Source organism: Xiphophorus hellerii, chromosome 6, assembly GCF_003331165.1.
Source record: "Xiphophorus hellerii strain 12219 chromosome 6, Xiphophorus_hellerii-4.1, whole genome shotgun sequence".
Classification (NCBI taxonomy): domain Eukaryota; kingdom Metazoa; phylum Chordata; class Actinopteri; order Cyprinodontiformes; family Poeciliidae; genus Xiphophorus; species Xiphophorus hellerii.
Genome location: NC_045677.1, coordinates 16,865,178 through 16,882,848, shown reverse-complemented (window position 1 = coordinate 16,882,848; position 17,671 = coordinate 16,865,178). Strand labels below are relative to the sequence as shown.

General features: G+C 36.9%; 1 protein-coding gene across 1 annotated transcript in view; it reads right to left on the bottom strand.

Moving 5' to 3' along the window:
- The window catches only part of phlpp1 (PH domain and leucine rich repeat protein phosphatase 1), a 53,066-nt gene that overhangs the window by 8,266 nt on the left and 27,129 nt on the right, over positions 1 to 17,671 (bottom strand). Inside the window, exons 2-8 of the mRNA XM_032565591.1 lie at positions 13,361 to 13,557; positions 12,382 to 12,507; positions 10,599 to 10,747; positions 3,377 to 3,523; positions 1,327 to 1,554; positions 657 to 859; positions 273 to 333 (exon numbers count right to left, since the gene is read on the bottom strand). Of these exons, the coding sequence (XP_032421482.1) occupies positions 273 to 333; positions 657 to 859; positions 1,327 to 1,554; positions 3,377 to 3,523; positions 10,599 to 10,747; positions 12,382 to 12,507; positions 13,361 to 13,557 (1,111 nt within the window). The remainder of the gene's footprint in view (positions 1 to 272; positions 334 to 656; positions 860 to 1,326; positions 1,555 to 3,376; positions 3,524 to 10,598; positions 10,748 to 12,381; positions 12,508 to 13,360; positions 13,558 to 17,671) is intronic.

Sequence of the window (17,671 nt, the reverse complement as noted above, 5' to 3'; positions counted from 1 at the left end):
CAGAAACCACAGAACAACTTCAGCTGTCTACTGGAGTCTGGGCAACCATGAGCCATAAGACTGTGTGTTTTCATGAATAAGCAAATGGTACATAAAAAATCAAATTTTTACTTATGATTATCTTTTTTTATTCTTGTTTTCGGATGGGTTAGGTAGTTATGAATATATACTGGATGTACGTACGTTAATCCAATAGATTCAGAATTCATCAGTTATTTGACTATTTTAGTACAGTTCCTTTTTTTACAAAACACAAATACTTTTTTACTCACCTCGAGATATCCATGTAAGTGAGATTGGAGGGCACAGGACTTACATCTAGCTGTCGTAATTCTGTGGGGAGAAATCCAAACACATTAACCTACAGCAAGGACGGCCTAATAAAAAAGCAGGAAGATCTAAAATGGAGGAGAGGACTGGGGAGGGAGCTGCAGAGCGATGATGAGCGAAGGGGAATCATGGAGAGGGAGAATTAGAGAGTTTTATTGATGAGAAAATCGAAAGAATGAGAACAGATGAACACGAGTGGCACATCTGAGATGACACATCTATGGTATAAAACACCTATAGAGAAGGGATTCAGGTATAGCTGAGAAACAAATGAGGATGTGGTTCAAAAGGAAAAGCTCTACCTATTAATTCAGAACCACGCTCACCATTGTTTGAAGCGTAGATGCCTTTGAGCAGGGAACCTTTGACCTTAAGACACGTTATGTGGTTCCTCTCGCAGTGGAGGACCTCCAGCCTGGGGAAGATGGAGGCGTCAAGCTCCGTCAGCTGGTTATCCCTCAGGTCCAGCTGGGTCACGTGCCTCAGCAGGTCCGGCTCGTCTGGCACCATGACGGAGATCTTATTCAACCTAACAGAGGAGGAGAGGGGTTCATCTTCAGCTGGACCAGACTGTGAATTGTGTTTACATATTAGTGGTGGATTTCTGTTGCCCTCTATTCAGTAGGAGTGTGATTTACAAAACAGGATGAAAGCTGAAGAAGAGTAAAAACTGCAGCTGATTTCAAAATTTCTTCGACAAACGTTTAGTGAAGTATTAACTGTGAAATAGTGCAAGTCACTCCAGCTCTGCGTTTCCCCAGACGACAAGAGGGGACTTAATGGGTAGGCAAATGATTTCTAGCTTTGTGACGGAATCCGCCTGATGTTTTTCTTTCCATAATTAGTGAGATTAAAGCATGTCAATGTGTATAACAGTTACGACAGGAATGACTGGAAAATCAAAGTCATGCATTGTTCTGGGCAGAGTTCAATGAGTTCATTCAGAAAATCCCTTCTAAAATTAAAAACTACAGTGAGCTGCCTGTGCTGTTTTACCTTAGATCGATGTGTTTGACATGGAGCAGTCTGAAATTCTGCAGGGTGAGCGTTTCCTGGTTGTTTCCAGCCATGCAAAGCTTCTCCATGGAGGCCAAGCGCTCGAGCACCTGGGGCACGTGGCTGAACTGGTTGAAGGAAAGGCCTAAGTAGCTCAGCCTCTGCAGGGACCCCAGCTCACACGGCAGCTCACTTAAACTGTTTCCGTCCAACAGGAACGTCTGCAAACTGAAAGAGGAACGATCAGGGATTTTGACAAGGACACATCTAAAGTTGACTCAAGATTTTATCAAGCAACATCAGATCAACATGCAACATGGTATGCCTCAATAATCAGTTTACTTAATGTCCAGTAGATGGCAGGAGCAGAATAGCTACCCTACTGGTCACTTTAGGAATTTACAGGCATACCAGATCCGTCCTGCAGATTACCTTCTCATCTCCAAAAGTTCATACCCTGCATACCAGCATGTTTGGCTTCAACTGAGGTCTGAATATGAAGGAGTGTTCTGAAATGTAATCCCAGAACTCGTTCACATTTTGTGTTTTTACGACCACAAAGTTTAGCTTAGATTAATGGGATTTTATGTGACAGACCAAGAACAACACCAAGTTGACTAAAATTGAAAGCTTAAAGAAAAACAATGCATGGTTTTCAACTGACTATGCCATGTATTTGTTTTAAGTCTTCCTGAGTCAAAGCTCAGTTGCAAATCTTTTAGGATATGGCTCTACTAGCTTTGCATATTTGGAGATAGACCTTTAACAAACCTGGTAAAAACATTATATTCCCAGTTAGACTGAATGAAGTGTCAATTTTCAAGTGCTGCCACAGATTCTGAGGTGCATGCAGGTCTGGAATTTGACTGGGCAAGTCTAATATAAGGAAGCATCATGTTCTTAACCATTTCAGCTCCTGATCTGTTTAGGGCAGTTGTCCTACTTGAAGGCGGACCTTCACTCAGTTTCAGGTTTTATGCTGCCTCTGGTGGATTTTCTTCCTGGAATGTCCTGTAGTTAGCGTCCTCAAAAAATAGAATCTCCACACCAACTTTCATGGTTGGGATGGTGTCTTAAATAAAAGTACGAGAAATAAGATGATTTCTGAAAATATTCAGAAGTTCCATTGGAATTTACTTAGGGGTGTCAGAGTACTGATACCCCTAAGCTGATAACAAATGCACACTATATTTCTCTGAATTTTATTTGGGAGAAATTTTGAAAATCATCTATGTTTCTCCTTTTACTGTTTAATCACATGTTGTTTGTGTTGATCTTTCACATAAAATCCCAACAAAAGACACTGAAGTTGATTGCTTCAGGGCTGTGATTCCTTACTTAAGGCATTTCATACCGTCTGTTATTGTCAGCATGTGGCTGACAATTACAGCTAAGAGTTGGTAATATTTATATAGGCAATTTGTCAGAATTGTGTAGAAAAATAAATTTTTAGCAGCTTAAGGAGATTAATAAAATCTGTCAGCAAATGTGTTCAAACCCAACTCATAGCTGATTAAAAAAGATTTTTTATCAAAGTGAAATGTGCATTAAAGTTGACAGACAAAGCAAGCTTATTACCCACTGGTCAGGCCATTGTTAAGCTAAGATCATTACAAACAACACAATACAAAAATAAATAAATAAATAAATAAGTAGACCAAAAGTACTGCATGAGTAAGGTCATGCCCTTTTAAAATCCACACATTTGGCTATGCAAACATTTGATACAGAGACAAATAGAAATGTGGTGCACTGTTGCAAAAAGTGTATCTACAGAAACTAATAACAGATAGAGGAAGGTAAACACCAAAAGCAAACAAAATATAAAATATCCTAAAAATCAAATATGGGGAAGTATATTAAGCCCCTGACATTACCAAAGATTTAGATCTTTAATATACAGTTCAGACCAAAAGTTTGGACACAACTGTGTGTCCAAACTTTTGGTCTGTACTGTATGTAACTTTTGCTTTTTGACACTGGTAAAAAAAACAAACAAAAAAAACATTTTATTTCCATTGCTTCTGTGTAAATTGCTTCTTTTGCTTACTTGCTCATGGCCCCCACAGAGCTGGGGACAGAGTCCATGTAATTACAGCTGAGGTTGACCTCTGTCAGGGTGGGGATGTCACAAATGGCCAACGGGAACTGACCAAGGTGGTTATTGGAGAGGTTGAGGCTGCGGAGACGAGAGAACCTGGAGAAGAAGAGAACAGAGATGGAGAGGGTAAATTTAAAAGCTTTCTTATATGTTGTAAGGATTAATATAACAATAAAAAAATAGCGCATTCATAAATATATACATGGGAAGTGAAGCAAAGTCTAACTTGAATATATTTAGATAAATAAAAAAAATACAATGAATTTCAACACCCCCAAAGACAGAGTAGTTTTAAAGATTCATGTTGATTTGTTGAGTAAACAAATGAAGCATGAGTGTCTGTTATATATTTAAACATCAGAGGCCAGTGGCATTCAGTGTGTCCCCTCTTGACATATTAATGACCCTTATAGGAGCCAAGCCCTTAGGAGACCAAAACTAAAGTGAACTTTGCAGAATGAGCTTTTCTTTATTTATCAAACAACTTTTTTTTTTCCACAGTAGCTGCTATAACCAGTATTTGATCGTATTTTTTCCAAACACAAGCTAAACACACATTCACACAATATATCATGACAATGATAAGGATGTCAGAGCTATTGATTAGGGTGGCCAAGTAATTCCAACTGAGGGCGGCTCCTGCTTGAAATTGGTGGAGATTATGTCAGAAAACACCTCTTGATTACTAAATTAGTCTCTGCAAATGGCTGAGAAAGAGTCATGCCTTCGCCTCAGTCTCTCTGTGTCTCCTCCATTATATCATGTTAGGTCATTCCGACATGTAACATAAGATACTAACTAGATAGTTTAAAACCTGATCTTGGTAGTCACATTGTCTTATTACTGAAATAATAGTAAAACTGTGTTATAGAGAGACTGCTCTCTGAGACACAGCATAATGTCGCCTCTGCTCCAATTTTAAATAATTCATCACGGCTGAGCAAGAAAAAATATCTTGAATGTTCTTACTTATCCACCTTCGTTGCAGTGCTAATGAAGCACTGATTATGTGAGCAACTCCCAGCGTGATAGCATAATTTTGTTTTGTTTTGGTATGTAAGCTGCAGTTTTAAAGTACAGGTTAGCATATATGTTTAATTTTATTTATTTATTTATTTTTGTCTGTAACAATAAAACACTTCCTCTTGTGCTCTCAGTAATTGTAGACATTTACCCTACAAGAACAGAGCAATTTGCTATTTCGTGGTAGCAAGAACAAGAACAAAGTTCTGGTCATGTATTTCATATTGCTAAAATATTTAAGTGCAGAAATCTTACAAAGTCCTCATATGACCTTTATTCTGCAGCATTTGCACAGAATAATTTCCAGACACCACACAGGAAAAAGTTCTGTATGGTTGAAGTGTCAAAAACAAGCTGCAAGAACTCCCAAACCCGGACTCCAACTGTAATTTTGTTCTTCAGTCCTGGGAGAGAGAACAAATTACTCTGTTGCTGCTGAGTTTGTAAAGGTCTGTAGACGGATAGTTCTAAAAGAAAAGCTACAATTGAGGTCAGCAGGTCTGTGGTTTACATTAACAGAAACTGAAAATCAGCCAAAACACCCAACTGGTGCATTTCTATTACATTACCAGAGGAAATGCTCGTCTCACCATAATGACCTAAAACGGTGAACTCTAACCTGATACAGCGTTGACAAACATTTCAAATTTTCAAGATTTATTTTGCGTTAGAATAGGCAAAAAGTTAATTATATCACATTTTGCCCTCTGTAGTCCATATTTAATACTAACAAAAATTAAAGAGAAAAAAATCTACTGACTATTACAAGATTTTTGAAAGTCTTGTAATTGCCAATCTTGTAATTGAGATTACAAGATTGGCATATTTCTGTAACAAAAACATGCAAAGCAGTAAAGTTTGAAATTTAGTTCTGAATATCCTACTTCCAGAATAGATACTTAAAATGGTACAACAACATCACTGGATTATGGAGACCGAATATGCTTAAGTACTTTAAAAGAGACAAGCCGATCAAGAATCCAACAACTGATTGCAAAACAAAAACTTCGTCCAAATACGAGCTCAGATGTAAGATGTATGTCTTTGTAAATACATTTAACTCTCCTGTGAAGAAAGTCATTCAATAACAAAAACAGAAATATTACTTGAACAACCCCCCCCCCCCCAAAAAAACCCAGAAAGTTTTGTTTGTGCTGTTCTGTAATGACAATATCAGTTTGCTAGTTTTGCCCCAACATCTGTCATAATAACATACATGTTTCAAAAAGTTAGAGATATAAAAATGAGAAGGTAATGTGTTGATTTAATATTTGCTTCTGGGTCATAATGATTGTCTCCTTTTTTGTGCACAAATTCCCAACAGGGAACAGCCAATCATAGCACTCTCCCTCCCTAACTGACCTGCACACACAGGAGAGTTTCACACTCAGACATTTTCAGATGTTTCAGATTTGACTGATGGCTAATTGCCCCTACAAGTAGAGGTAATGCTTGACAAAAAAATTCATGACAGTCCACTGGGGAAAATAATAAAAGGAACCTGATGTCTCTTAGATCTATCACAAAAATCTCACTTAATTACTTGAAGTGCTGTTTTAAATAATGTTAATAAAACAAATCGATATTTCCTGCCAAAATTGAAAAGAATAAAATCTGGAGGTATTTGGCAAGTAATACCCAGATGTGTCATATTAGAGGCCAAATTAGACCAAAAGGGAGGGAGTACTGGGGTACTATTGCATTAATAAGCTAGCTTGAACTAATAAAATGCTCATAAATGCCACCAAAAAAACTGTCAGTTAGCTCATTGTTTCAAAGGTCCAGCCAAGAAGTCCATTTATAGCTTTTTGAGCAGCTGCTGTGTTTTGGGCAAATCTCTGATAAACCCCTGGTACGGTGTGCCAAGCTCTAAAATGGCCAAAAGACAAAGTGGGCATCTAGCTGGTGAAGCATTTAGCAGTTGAAAAGCCAGAAATCCTCTGATGAAGAGAAAATATAAGATTAAGAGAGAATTAATATTTTGTTAGGTGAACCAAGAATCAATTTCATTTTTTGTTACAAAGGTTTAGAGGTAGAGTATAAAAGCATAAAATTAAAATTTTTGATTTCTGCCAAGATTTAAAATCCCATTACAGATACTATCCAATAGCTTTAACATAAGAGCTTTTAAAATATTTGTCTAGCATTTCTGCCTCAACTGTTTGTATTAGAAGCAGAAAAGATATCACACCACTATATAATAGAGGAATCGTCATTAAAAAAATAATAATAATAACTTTGTCTTAAATAAAGTGTAATGATTAAGAACTGTTTTGGGGTTTGGCACCTTACTATTAGTGAATCGCGTAGATGGTATTACTCAGAGGTGTGACCAAGTCACTGTGTTGCAAGTCTCAAGTAAGTCTCAAGTCTCTGTCCTCAAGTCCGAGTCAAGTCTCAAGTAAAGAAGGCAAAAGTCGAGTCAAGTCTCAAGTCAGGAACCTTTAATTTCAAGTCATTTCGAGTCGTTTTTATTTTATTTTTTTTTTAATAATTTGCAATTATACATAAAATTCAAATAATAGACCATTTGTTCTTTTTAAAATATGTATTTGAGGTTCATTTGTGATCCTCTTATTCATCTGGTATTCTTCAAATCTGTCAGAAGTAAACAGATGTCAGAAAATAAATTACAGCCATTCATGAATTACATTTGACTTCAGTTTACTCCTTCTATTCATAAATAAACATCAACACTACAACAATCATAGTTTTCAAAAAATGAAATAAGTATAAATGAAGTTATCACAAGTAACCTCAGGAAGGTCTGGTGCATTTATTTTTCTGCTTTTATTTCTAAGTATGTTAGTTTCAGTCCTCCGTAAATATGGGACAGATATTCTAAACACAAAATTTTTTTGGGACAGTCACTGTATTTGGTCTTTTTTTTTTTTTTCCCAGCAAAGCTGTACTACTTGGAAATGGGTTCTGTGCGACATGTGACAGTCACGCCGGTCAGTGCATTAAGTCAAAAACAGTTGACTTAATGCACTGACTGCAGTAAACAATATATTGTCAATATAATTTCCCAACGTAGATGTCTTCAAATACACCAACCATCCTTAGATGATACTAGACCCGGCTCATCATCATGATGGGACAGAGAGACTCTGTTCCCTGTGTTCAGGTCCAGAATCTGCTTTCTGTTCCGGAGCCCCGCTCACTATCCCCCGGCTTCCTGAGCTAACACGGTGCACATTATTTGTGGAGGCATTTGAAGGACCGGATTTATGGTAAATCATCACCAATTTAACCCGGAGTACACATGCTAACACGAAGTTAGCTAAAGTCAACTATCTTACAGCAAAAGAAAAGTGCCACCTACCGATCTCTGTGAAGCTTCAAATGCCGGACAAAGTTGGACGTCGTGGCATCTCCATCCGATATTCTCTTCTTGCATGTTTTACAAGTTGCAGTTCGTTTTTTAGTCGAAAGTTCATAACCTACATAGCCAAAAGAAATTACTCGCGGAAGCATATTCCAGCGGTTATTTCGTATTTCGTTCCCTGAGCTCTGTAGCTTTGCCGCGGTTTTATAAACGTCCAAATCCTGTTAATTTGATTGGTTGTGCTGCAGCTACGTACACATACATACATAAGGAGAGAGGAAAAACATAGTGACGGTCTGCGCATATTGATACGGAATGAGTGAAATTAATTAATGACGCCACTTTATAAATAATGTGTTTTAAATTTTAAGACTTTGAGTAAAAAATATCAAGTCTTTTCAAGTAAACAGCTTCAAGTCGAGTCAAGTCCCAAGTCAATGGCATGAAAGTCAAAGTCAAGTCCGAGTCTTTGAGCATTTTTTCAAGTCAAGTCTCAAGTCGTGATTTTAACGACTCGAGTCTGACTCGAGTCCAAGTCATGTGACTCGAGTCCCCACCTCTGGTATTACTACAACTATAGCCTGCTGTTAACAATTACTCCCAGAATGTAGATATTAAACAGATTTATAAATCCATTATGTTAACATAATGACAGCGAGAGGATAAAAATTCAAAAAGATAAACAGAGCAATGTTGCTGTACTCTGTTCCGTTTAGCCTTCCGGTTATCTGCACAAGGTCTTGCTCTCTTGGAGCCTGAATGAACCACACACATATAAAAAAATTGTTTTTATAATAAATTTTATAAATAGTTTCTGCTCCAGTGACATCTACTTTGGTGCATTAACAAAACAAAACAAGATTGGATTTTTTGAGTTTTATATATTCATATATATATATATATATATATATATATATATATATATATATATATATATATATATATATCAAAATGCAGAGGCAGTACACAATGTAGTACACTTCTTAACCTTGCCTGCTTGATACAGGCCTCTCAAGGGAAATGTGGGAACTCAAGTAACTCTGCTGCATGTTTCTGTCAAAATCCCTCTATTTTCAGCTAAACTATTCATCTCTTTCTCATTACTGACCTCATTTTCTGTCATGCTGGGTCAAATGCGGATGAGCCTACTTAGATTTGGCAAAGCAAAATAGATGCTATCTCCCTTGACCAGCAGGGGAGCTGTGCATCCCATATTCTGAGTAAAAAAACGGTTTTCCCTCCCATGTCATCCTCCTTTTAACATCAGTCATTATTACCCTGGAGATTAAAAAAGAAATAAAGATGAGTCAAACTAATATTACCATGACAGGGACTCATAACAATTTGACCCCATTTGTCAGGAAGGCACAAAAGCATGTCAGATTATACATGCACTGCCACGCAAACACAGAGTTCTCTAGGGCAGCTAAAAATAAAATAAACTTTAAAAAACACAACAAAAAACATAAAAATGTCATATTGTATCATGACTTTGCATGCACTGACCCCAAATCTACAGCCTGCAGTCAAATTTACAGGCAAGCGACTTCTCTACTAACACTCTCCGCTTTGCATACATACATGCAGTACGGAGTTACAGTGACAAGCAGTATATTATACATTATATATGGCTACACACGCAAACACACATGACCACACATGTAGCACCCAGTGTCTTGCCTGTGGTCTTTAATCTGGGACCATGATAAGCACGCAGCAGATGGTGCCCACAGAGAGAAAGAGTAAGACAGGCAAGGCACATTAAAAGCTTCCCTGCAGTCGCTTCTATCCTTCTGGGCTCTTTTGGCCTACACTCCAACAACCCTGGCTGGCTTCTTTGGTCCTCTTGTGCCAATGGCTCTTGTCCTAGTCTGGTCAGGTTGATGACTTGCAAGTATGCGGCTAAAACCCAAATCTCTCCAAATCAGACAGCAATGTCGTGCTGTTTTCAATGAAGTTTCGCCACCAATGTCTCGTCTCTCATCTTTTCATATCACAAGTTTCCTTTAGCACATGGTTTATGCTTCACTTTTCTAAACCTCACCTTGCCACGAAGTTCATCATCTGAGCCACAACATTCAATTCAAAACCAATTTGACCTATTATGACTTTCCCATCATTTTTTATTTTTTTGCACTGTCATGTTGCAAACACAACGTTTATTTTCCGTGATGATGGATAAAGTGCATACTTGCAAAGTGGAAAGAAAATAAAACATGGTTTTCAAACTTTGTTTTACAAAAAAATGTCTGAAAAAATGTTCCGTCAATGCTTTGTAAAATCACCTTTCCACTTCAATTACACCTGCAAATGTTTGGAGGCATGTCTCAATGACCTTTTTACTTCCAGAGAGAAATCTTGCTGTGGCTCTCTGCAGCTGCTCTGGCACTTCTGAGGACCTCTTGGCTGCTTCTCTGATTTATGCTCTCCTTGGACAGCCTGTTACTTCGGGTGGATACCTAACCCTAACACATAGATCTGCAGGTGTGCCACACACTTTCCAATTTCAGGAGATGCAGTGAACAATACTTCTTAGGAATGAGTATCGTTTTATAACTTTACCCTAGTTTAAACTTCTCCACAAATTTATCCCTGATCGGTCTGCTTTGTTTTTATTTTATATAATTATGGTGCTGTCCGCTCACTAATGTTCTCTAACCTTTAAGGCCTTAACAGAAAAGCAATTTTTTCACAAAATGTGGAAGTGCTGAAGTGGCATAAATATATCAATGATACGTGCAAAAGTATACATTTCCAGAAATCAACCCCTTGATGTCTAGCCTTAGATGTTTTTCCTGTAGGTAAGTCACAGTATCATACCTTTGCAGTTGCTGAAGGCGATGGTCTGCAGGGAGGAAGTTGTGTTTTAGGTTGAGGTGGGTGAGATCGTGGCTATAAAAGAGGTTGGGGGGAAGAAGTTCCAGACTGCAGCAGGACAAATCAACTGAGTTGATTCTCTGGGACACCATCTAATAGGAAGTAGAGAGAAGAAAAGTGTAAAAAATGAATGGGAGAAATAAAAACACAGTTGAACAGTATTATCTCCATGACATGAGAACTGTAGTTGTGTATATCACCATGATAGGGGTCAAACAACAGAAAAAAAAGATTTTGACCTAACGTTGAGAACTTTAAGTTGTTCGATTCACCTAAATGTTGAAGAGTGAAGTAGTAGTTTTGTGTTTCCTTAGAGTGAACAGAGACACCAAAAGCACCATATTTAAAAGGCCAGAATAAATGTCTCTCATTTTAAGGAGGAAGTTCTACAATTTGTGAACTTGAGCCTTTAAGAGTGGAGTTAGCCTGCAGCTCTGTAGTCATCGCTGAAGCACGTGCCATCTTTATCCAAGCGTCTATTCTGAGTGTCCCTTTGGGTACCGGTGACATGCACGTCCCTGTTAATATTTAGAAAAGAGGTTTTCTGGCTATGTCCTACTTGAGTTCAAATGAGAGACGGGAGAGAGAGAAACACTGTGTGCGAGGGCACCTAGAGACAATGGCTTTATACACCACATGACAGTGCCAGTAGTCAGCTATAAAATGTTTTTGAACTGTTAAATGAATTTAATTCTGATTAAGCAATCTAAATTTTTCTAATTAGCAATTACAGTAAAGAAAAAAACTCATTACTATATACAGTATATATATACAGTATATATATATATATATATATATATATATATATATATATATATATATATATATATATATATATATATATATACTGTATATACTGTATATATGAATATTTGGTTAATATATATATACTGTATATACTGTATATATGAATATTTGGTTAATTTATTATTAACCAAATATTCTCAGATATATTATTATCTGAGAAGGCTATTTGGCCTTCTCAGATAATAATATGATATCTCAACCCAGTTGCTGTAATTGTCATTAAATATTTTGAAAAGTAAAAATAATTTTCGACATGCTATTTTCGTTAAAATATTAAGAAACATGGGCAACAAATACACATGGCATCAATAAGTAGTGGTAGAAACCTGTCATTTCCGATCGAAAACAAAACCTTTTGTCCACTGAAGCGTTTCCATTAGAAAGTTCTAAATTGAATTTTAGTCATTTCAGCAATCTCCTTAGATATTTTGTTTGCTTGATGCATGGTAATAGTTTGACCCCTCACATACAAACAAGCATCTTTTTCATTCCAATGTGATATGTCTTCCAACATTGTTGAAAGAAAAAGTTACTCACTGAATCAGTTGGGGTTAAATAACTTGGTGCCAACTGAAACATAATCATCCATGCAGCAATTTAATGGGAATTTTCCACTTTGTTCGCTTTGATAAATCCAGGTGGTGAGTTTTTTTTTTTTTTAGAAAGGCTGTGTACTTTATATTTTCTCAGTTGAGGGACTCCATTTAATCAGCAAAAACACAAAAATCTCAGTGGATGGGTTCAAAAATATTTGTTTATAACCTTGTCTGCAATTTTATGCCCACTTGGCCATTCCATAGTGGGATTACAGTGCATGTCAGCTGAACAAATACAAAACGGACCTGACACTTTTGTAGTGCAGAAGAAACACATGCTTTTGTTCATTTTTCCTCTTCCAACTCCCTCACACACTCCGTACCTTGGCAGCGTGTCTGTGCCAGCGCAGGTGCTCTGTGAAGCTGTCAAAGCTGACATAGTAGGTTTGACTTTGAGGCCCTGCCGAGCTGAAGGCCAAACAGTGATTGTGCTTCTTCACCTCCTCCACCTGTAGTCAAGGTAAACATAAGAGTGACAACAGGCTTTGAACCACTTTGACCACACACACAAAAAAATGACACATTTGTAAAATAAATGAGAGGAAACAAGGAACAAAACTAAGACAGGGACGACTAATTTGAAATGACTTTTGTTGAAGCAGTAAAATACTGAACACCTGCAGGGTAGATTCACTCAGTCACCAGGACAGTTATGAAAATATGCAAAGCACACCCTCTTCTGATAAACACATGTGCGTGACAGAGGCAACAACGAATGTAGGTGAAACATCTTTTTTGAAAATGCAGTCACACTTGATCATAGGATGGCCTTTGTGAATGAATAGCTCATTGAGAATGGAGCTTGAATGGAACACCAGCACACACACTCAGAATGTAAACAAATGCGGTCTTATGTTGTGTGTGAAATGTTTAGAAACAGGGTGTGGCGGGTGTATGGAGTGTTCTTTGTGTCAGGCATAAAAGTAGATAATTATTTTCTTGAAAACCCTTGGACCTTATTTGGCAAGTAGGCATACAAGGCTGTAAATGGATAAAGGTGAATTTATTGAATACTACTGCACAAAAGGTTAAAGTGTGTCATGACTTCAGATTAGAAAGAAGCAATACATTCTAATTAAGCTGAAAACATTCACATAGAACCAGTGGCTCTCTAAACTGAATTTAATAAAACACAAACAATATAAATATCAAACTCAAACCAAAGAACAAACAGTTACTTAAGGTCACATACTGATCGTCAAGGTCATTTCACAAGTCGTTTTACGATTCGAAGCATAAACCATAAAATATTGAAACAAAATGGATAAGCAGGAAAATGTGTGTCATGTTTCCTTTACATACCTTCCCGCCGATGAGCGGCAGGATGTGCATCTTCCCAATCTGGCTCTCCTTGACAGAGGAGACGATGAGACAGGTGCCGCATAGAATGACCTGCCGTCTGGTCCATCGGTTGACAGGCAGCTGGAGCTTCCCTTTCCGGACGTTGTAGGTCCCTGAAAGCTGGACCCGCTCGGAGCTCTCAATACTTTGGGGCTTCCCTGTAAAAAAGAAAAAAAATGGTTTAATACAAAATACATTGGCAAGTACATAGGTAAATAGGCATGGTAGTGCATTTAAAAGTGTATTTAAAAGAAAACCTATGACTATTGACAATATAAAACATAATTAAAATCATAATTGGCTTTTCTGTCAGATCAGATAAGTAATTTTATATGCATTTATTTATTTTTTTACAAATGAGTTTATGTAGTAATGCCTTTCTTAAAAACAGGAAGTGAGTGTATGGGTAGTAAGTAATCTGGATCCACAGTCCCTGATCTATTTATGTTATTGAATATATGACAGACCATATTCCTGATATATGAAAAAACCAAGAGAGACTTTTTTTTTACTAAAGATATACTCCTATATAGGGAGCCGGTTAAGCCTCTCAAACAAGATTTATCCTAATTTTCTCCTCCTCACTAGTGACCAAGTCCTCACTTTATGAACTCAAGCTGGAGACTTTGGCATCACCACTTTTGGGTTAATACGTTGCTATGCTCTAATGTCCAAGTTTAGCATTCCAAATATCACTTGGTTACTCTTTTTCAGCTTTTGGCTAAGTTCTCAGAAGAAAACTTGCAGTTTTCAATTCATGATATTTTATTTTTAAGTAGTTAAAATTGTAAAAGTAGTGAAAATGACAGTATATGTGACTTTTATTTATACAAACAACCAGTGCATGGAATCATATGTGTTGGTCCGGATATCTGCTACCTGTCATTTGAGCATTAGCTGTCAATAGTAGAAGGCTAGCCTGTGACTCTCAGATGTTTTCTGACTAGGGCTAATAAGTAGGCAAACTGTAACAAAACTGACTTCAGTGACATTTTGCAAAGTATTGCGTATCTTTTGTGTATCTTAAATATCATCTATGCAGAGCCAAAGGTGACGAAAAGCTTTATTACCACACAACCAAGCAAACCGGTTCAACAGCAAAAGATCCATCTAACATTCAAGATAAATGTTAGGCTTGGATGGCCTACTTTTGCAGACAGAATATAACAGTGCTGATTTACATTCAGTGAGGCACATCTTACATTATTATTGACTCAGATAAAATTCCAGTTGTGTGTCTCCTTAATTAGGCTCTTGGAAATTCTGAGCTCCCTCAGTTTTATCCATTTGTCTGCCTTTTATTTTTTTACCCAGTTCAGTCTTGCCACCGCAACCCTGCCAAACCTGACTTTCAGACTGCTTATCAGGCGTTCTGTCAGCTGAGGCTGTGTTATCACCCTGTCTAAACACCCAACTGCTTTCTGTCTACCTCCACCTCCACAAAAACGTCCCCAGGCTGGCACGCACTGTCCTCCCTCCTCCCCTCTATCAGTTTTTCCCTCCTAGATCTGCCTCCCTTCCCTGGCTTTCAATTTCACCATTCCATCTATAGACTGTATTTTGTACTTGCTGTATCTCTAACCACGTTGTTTTTTTTGTATTCAGTCAACTTATATATCTCAATGTTGATGACGTTTACCTCCAAAATGATGTCCAAAGAGCTTCACAGAAAATAATTTTAGTCCTTTTTATGGTAGACTAGCTCATCGCTGGCACACATTTCCATTGACACTAAACACAGAGTCACTAGGGTGAGCAAGTGTGAACTTGCACATAGTCTTGTTGCTGTAAATAATTCAGGTCTTTCACATGCCAACTGAAGGCTAATGTAGTGCAGTAAGGTATTTCTATGTGGTGGTAGGTCAACACAAGCTGACCAAACCTGAATCTTTTTTGATGACCTGACTTTTTTCACAACATTCAGATCAATAACAGAGAGTAAAGAAGAACTGATCTATTTTTTTTGTTGTAGATATTAATCTTTTGTTCACAGCAGAATCACTCATTTTAAAGATGATACTTGACAAAATGCTGAGCATGTGATTTAAAAGCTAAACATACTGTACATACTTAACTGCAAGTGTCAGCTATTTTTTGATGTGCTAGAACATTTTGAGGGCATGTAGAATAACTCAAGATACAAAGAAAAATCAATGGAAAATATTAAGTATCTCATGGACAAGCTGCATATTATAAAGTAGCAATGTACAAAATGTCATATTTTTCAAATGTCTACATCATATAACCCTGCAATCTTCCATTAGTGGAAACCGTAGAAACAAATTAGTTGGTGGAGCAAAATTTTCAACAATAAAAACATCATAAAACACACCTCTACGGGCTAAAGTCACATGTCTTGGCATCAAGACTGAACTCTTTTCCAGCAAAGCCAGCAATACTAAATTGAAGTTAATTGCTAATGAATATGTATGAGACGTAACGATGTAAACAAGATCTTTAATTCTAATGTGGTACAAAAAAAAAAATCCAGTGCCCCATTATTAGCGATTTCCCTTCAATATCTTCATTAAAAACAAGATTTGCTTGAGTCCTAATTCCCTTGATTTCTACTGTTGCTCTCCAAATTCATTTACTTGCACTTCTAAACCAAGTGGGGTGTGAAGGCAGAGAAGGAAACCACAGGTTTTTATTGCTTTTTGAGGAGACTTTATTATCACCACCCACTCCAGGTAAAAGCTGTAAAACGACTGGATATTTGTGTTGCCATCATAACGTGTACACAAAGGCAGAGGTGTTGGCTGATGATTTTTCTTATAAGCATTCTATTTTCAAATTTAAGACCATAAATGTTAAAAAAAGAAACAGCTGAACAATACAAGTAAAGCAAAGTTCCAATTTAAGTTCTACTAGAAAATATTTTGATTAAATCAGCAAACTAAAGTTGGGAAAATTTTTTTAAAAGTTTGAGGAAGTTGTCTATAAAAAATGTTTTCCCACTGTTAATTTTTAACAGTACTTTTTAATTTAACTTTAGTTGTAGTGTTTTCACAAAACCATAACTCACTTTTAGTCAGTACTTAGTCATTGGTAGTCACCAAATTTTAAGCAAACGTTGTTGAATAATATATTATTATACTAATATTTATTTAAGGATTCTTACATCTTATCAGGGAAAATTTCTTTATTCTAAGGTAAAAAACTTTCACTAATGGGAAGCTCTGTTTTACACTACACACAAATATTTACTTTATTTACTAGAAAAAACCCCTTAGACTAAGTGCCAGTATTGTCAAGTTTTTGTTTTCGAAAAAAGATGATTAATGAATAATACTGAACATTTCTTTAATCAACAGAATGATTACTGGTATTTATAGGGTTCATTTCCCTCTTATCCAATTTGTATTCCCTAATTTTTATTTTCTTTTATGTTACCCTTTGTTCTTGAGTGTTTTTCATCAATGTTTGAGAAATTACGAAACTTTTTTGATGGAATTATATATTCATTTATAAAGATCTTTTAAACCATCCTATTTCCAATAGCTGTGGTTGTGACCCAATTTTGGGCCAGTTGACATTTATGAAATATGACAGATCATGACCAGTGATTAGGTAAGAAAACCTTAAATTGACCTCCACCAGCTTTATATCATTTGTTGGAATCAAATAATGCTACTTCTTTCCAGCAGACAACTATCAAACGGTAGAATTTTACTTTAAATCATCCCCTGTAGGTAAGAATTGATTTGCAAAATGTTCAGTGGAAGACAGCTGCAAAAGTATGAAAGAAATGAAGGGGCAAAAAAACTGCAATTGTTCAAAAAAAAACAAAACGCAACATATAACATTTAGAAGAAGCCTTCTTCACATGAAAACAATTTTTTAAAAGCTTTTAATCCCTTCAATGTAAAACAAGTTGTATACAAAATGTCACAAAGGTCTATGAGACAAAACAGGGTTAATGAAACAGACTGTTCCTCCCCCCTTCCAACTTTGTGGCTCGCAGAGGTTACCAGCAGGAGAATATTTGCATGGCTGATCTAAGGAAGAGAGAATGTGTTGCGTTAAGCAAATTATTCACAAGCTTTTAGCTTCCGTATGTCACATGGGCATATTCCTACTATTTTTAGGCTTTTGTTGGAGCATGCTCACTCCCACACATGCGTATGCACAAAAGACAGACACACACACACCCTTACGCCTCTTCAAATACCTCTGCATGTGACCACACATTCAGACACGGATACATTTGGAGCTTACAACTATCTGACATGGACGTGTGGGATGTTAGAGGATATACTTTAACAGTCGGAC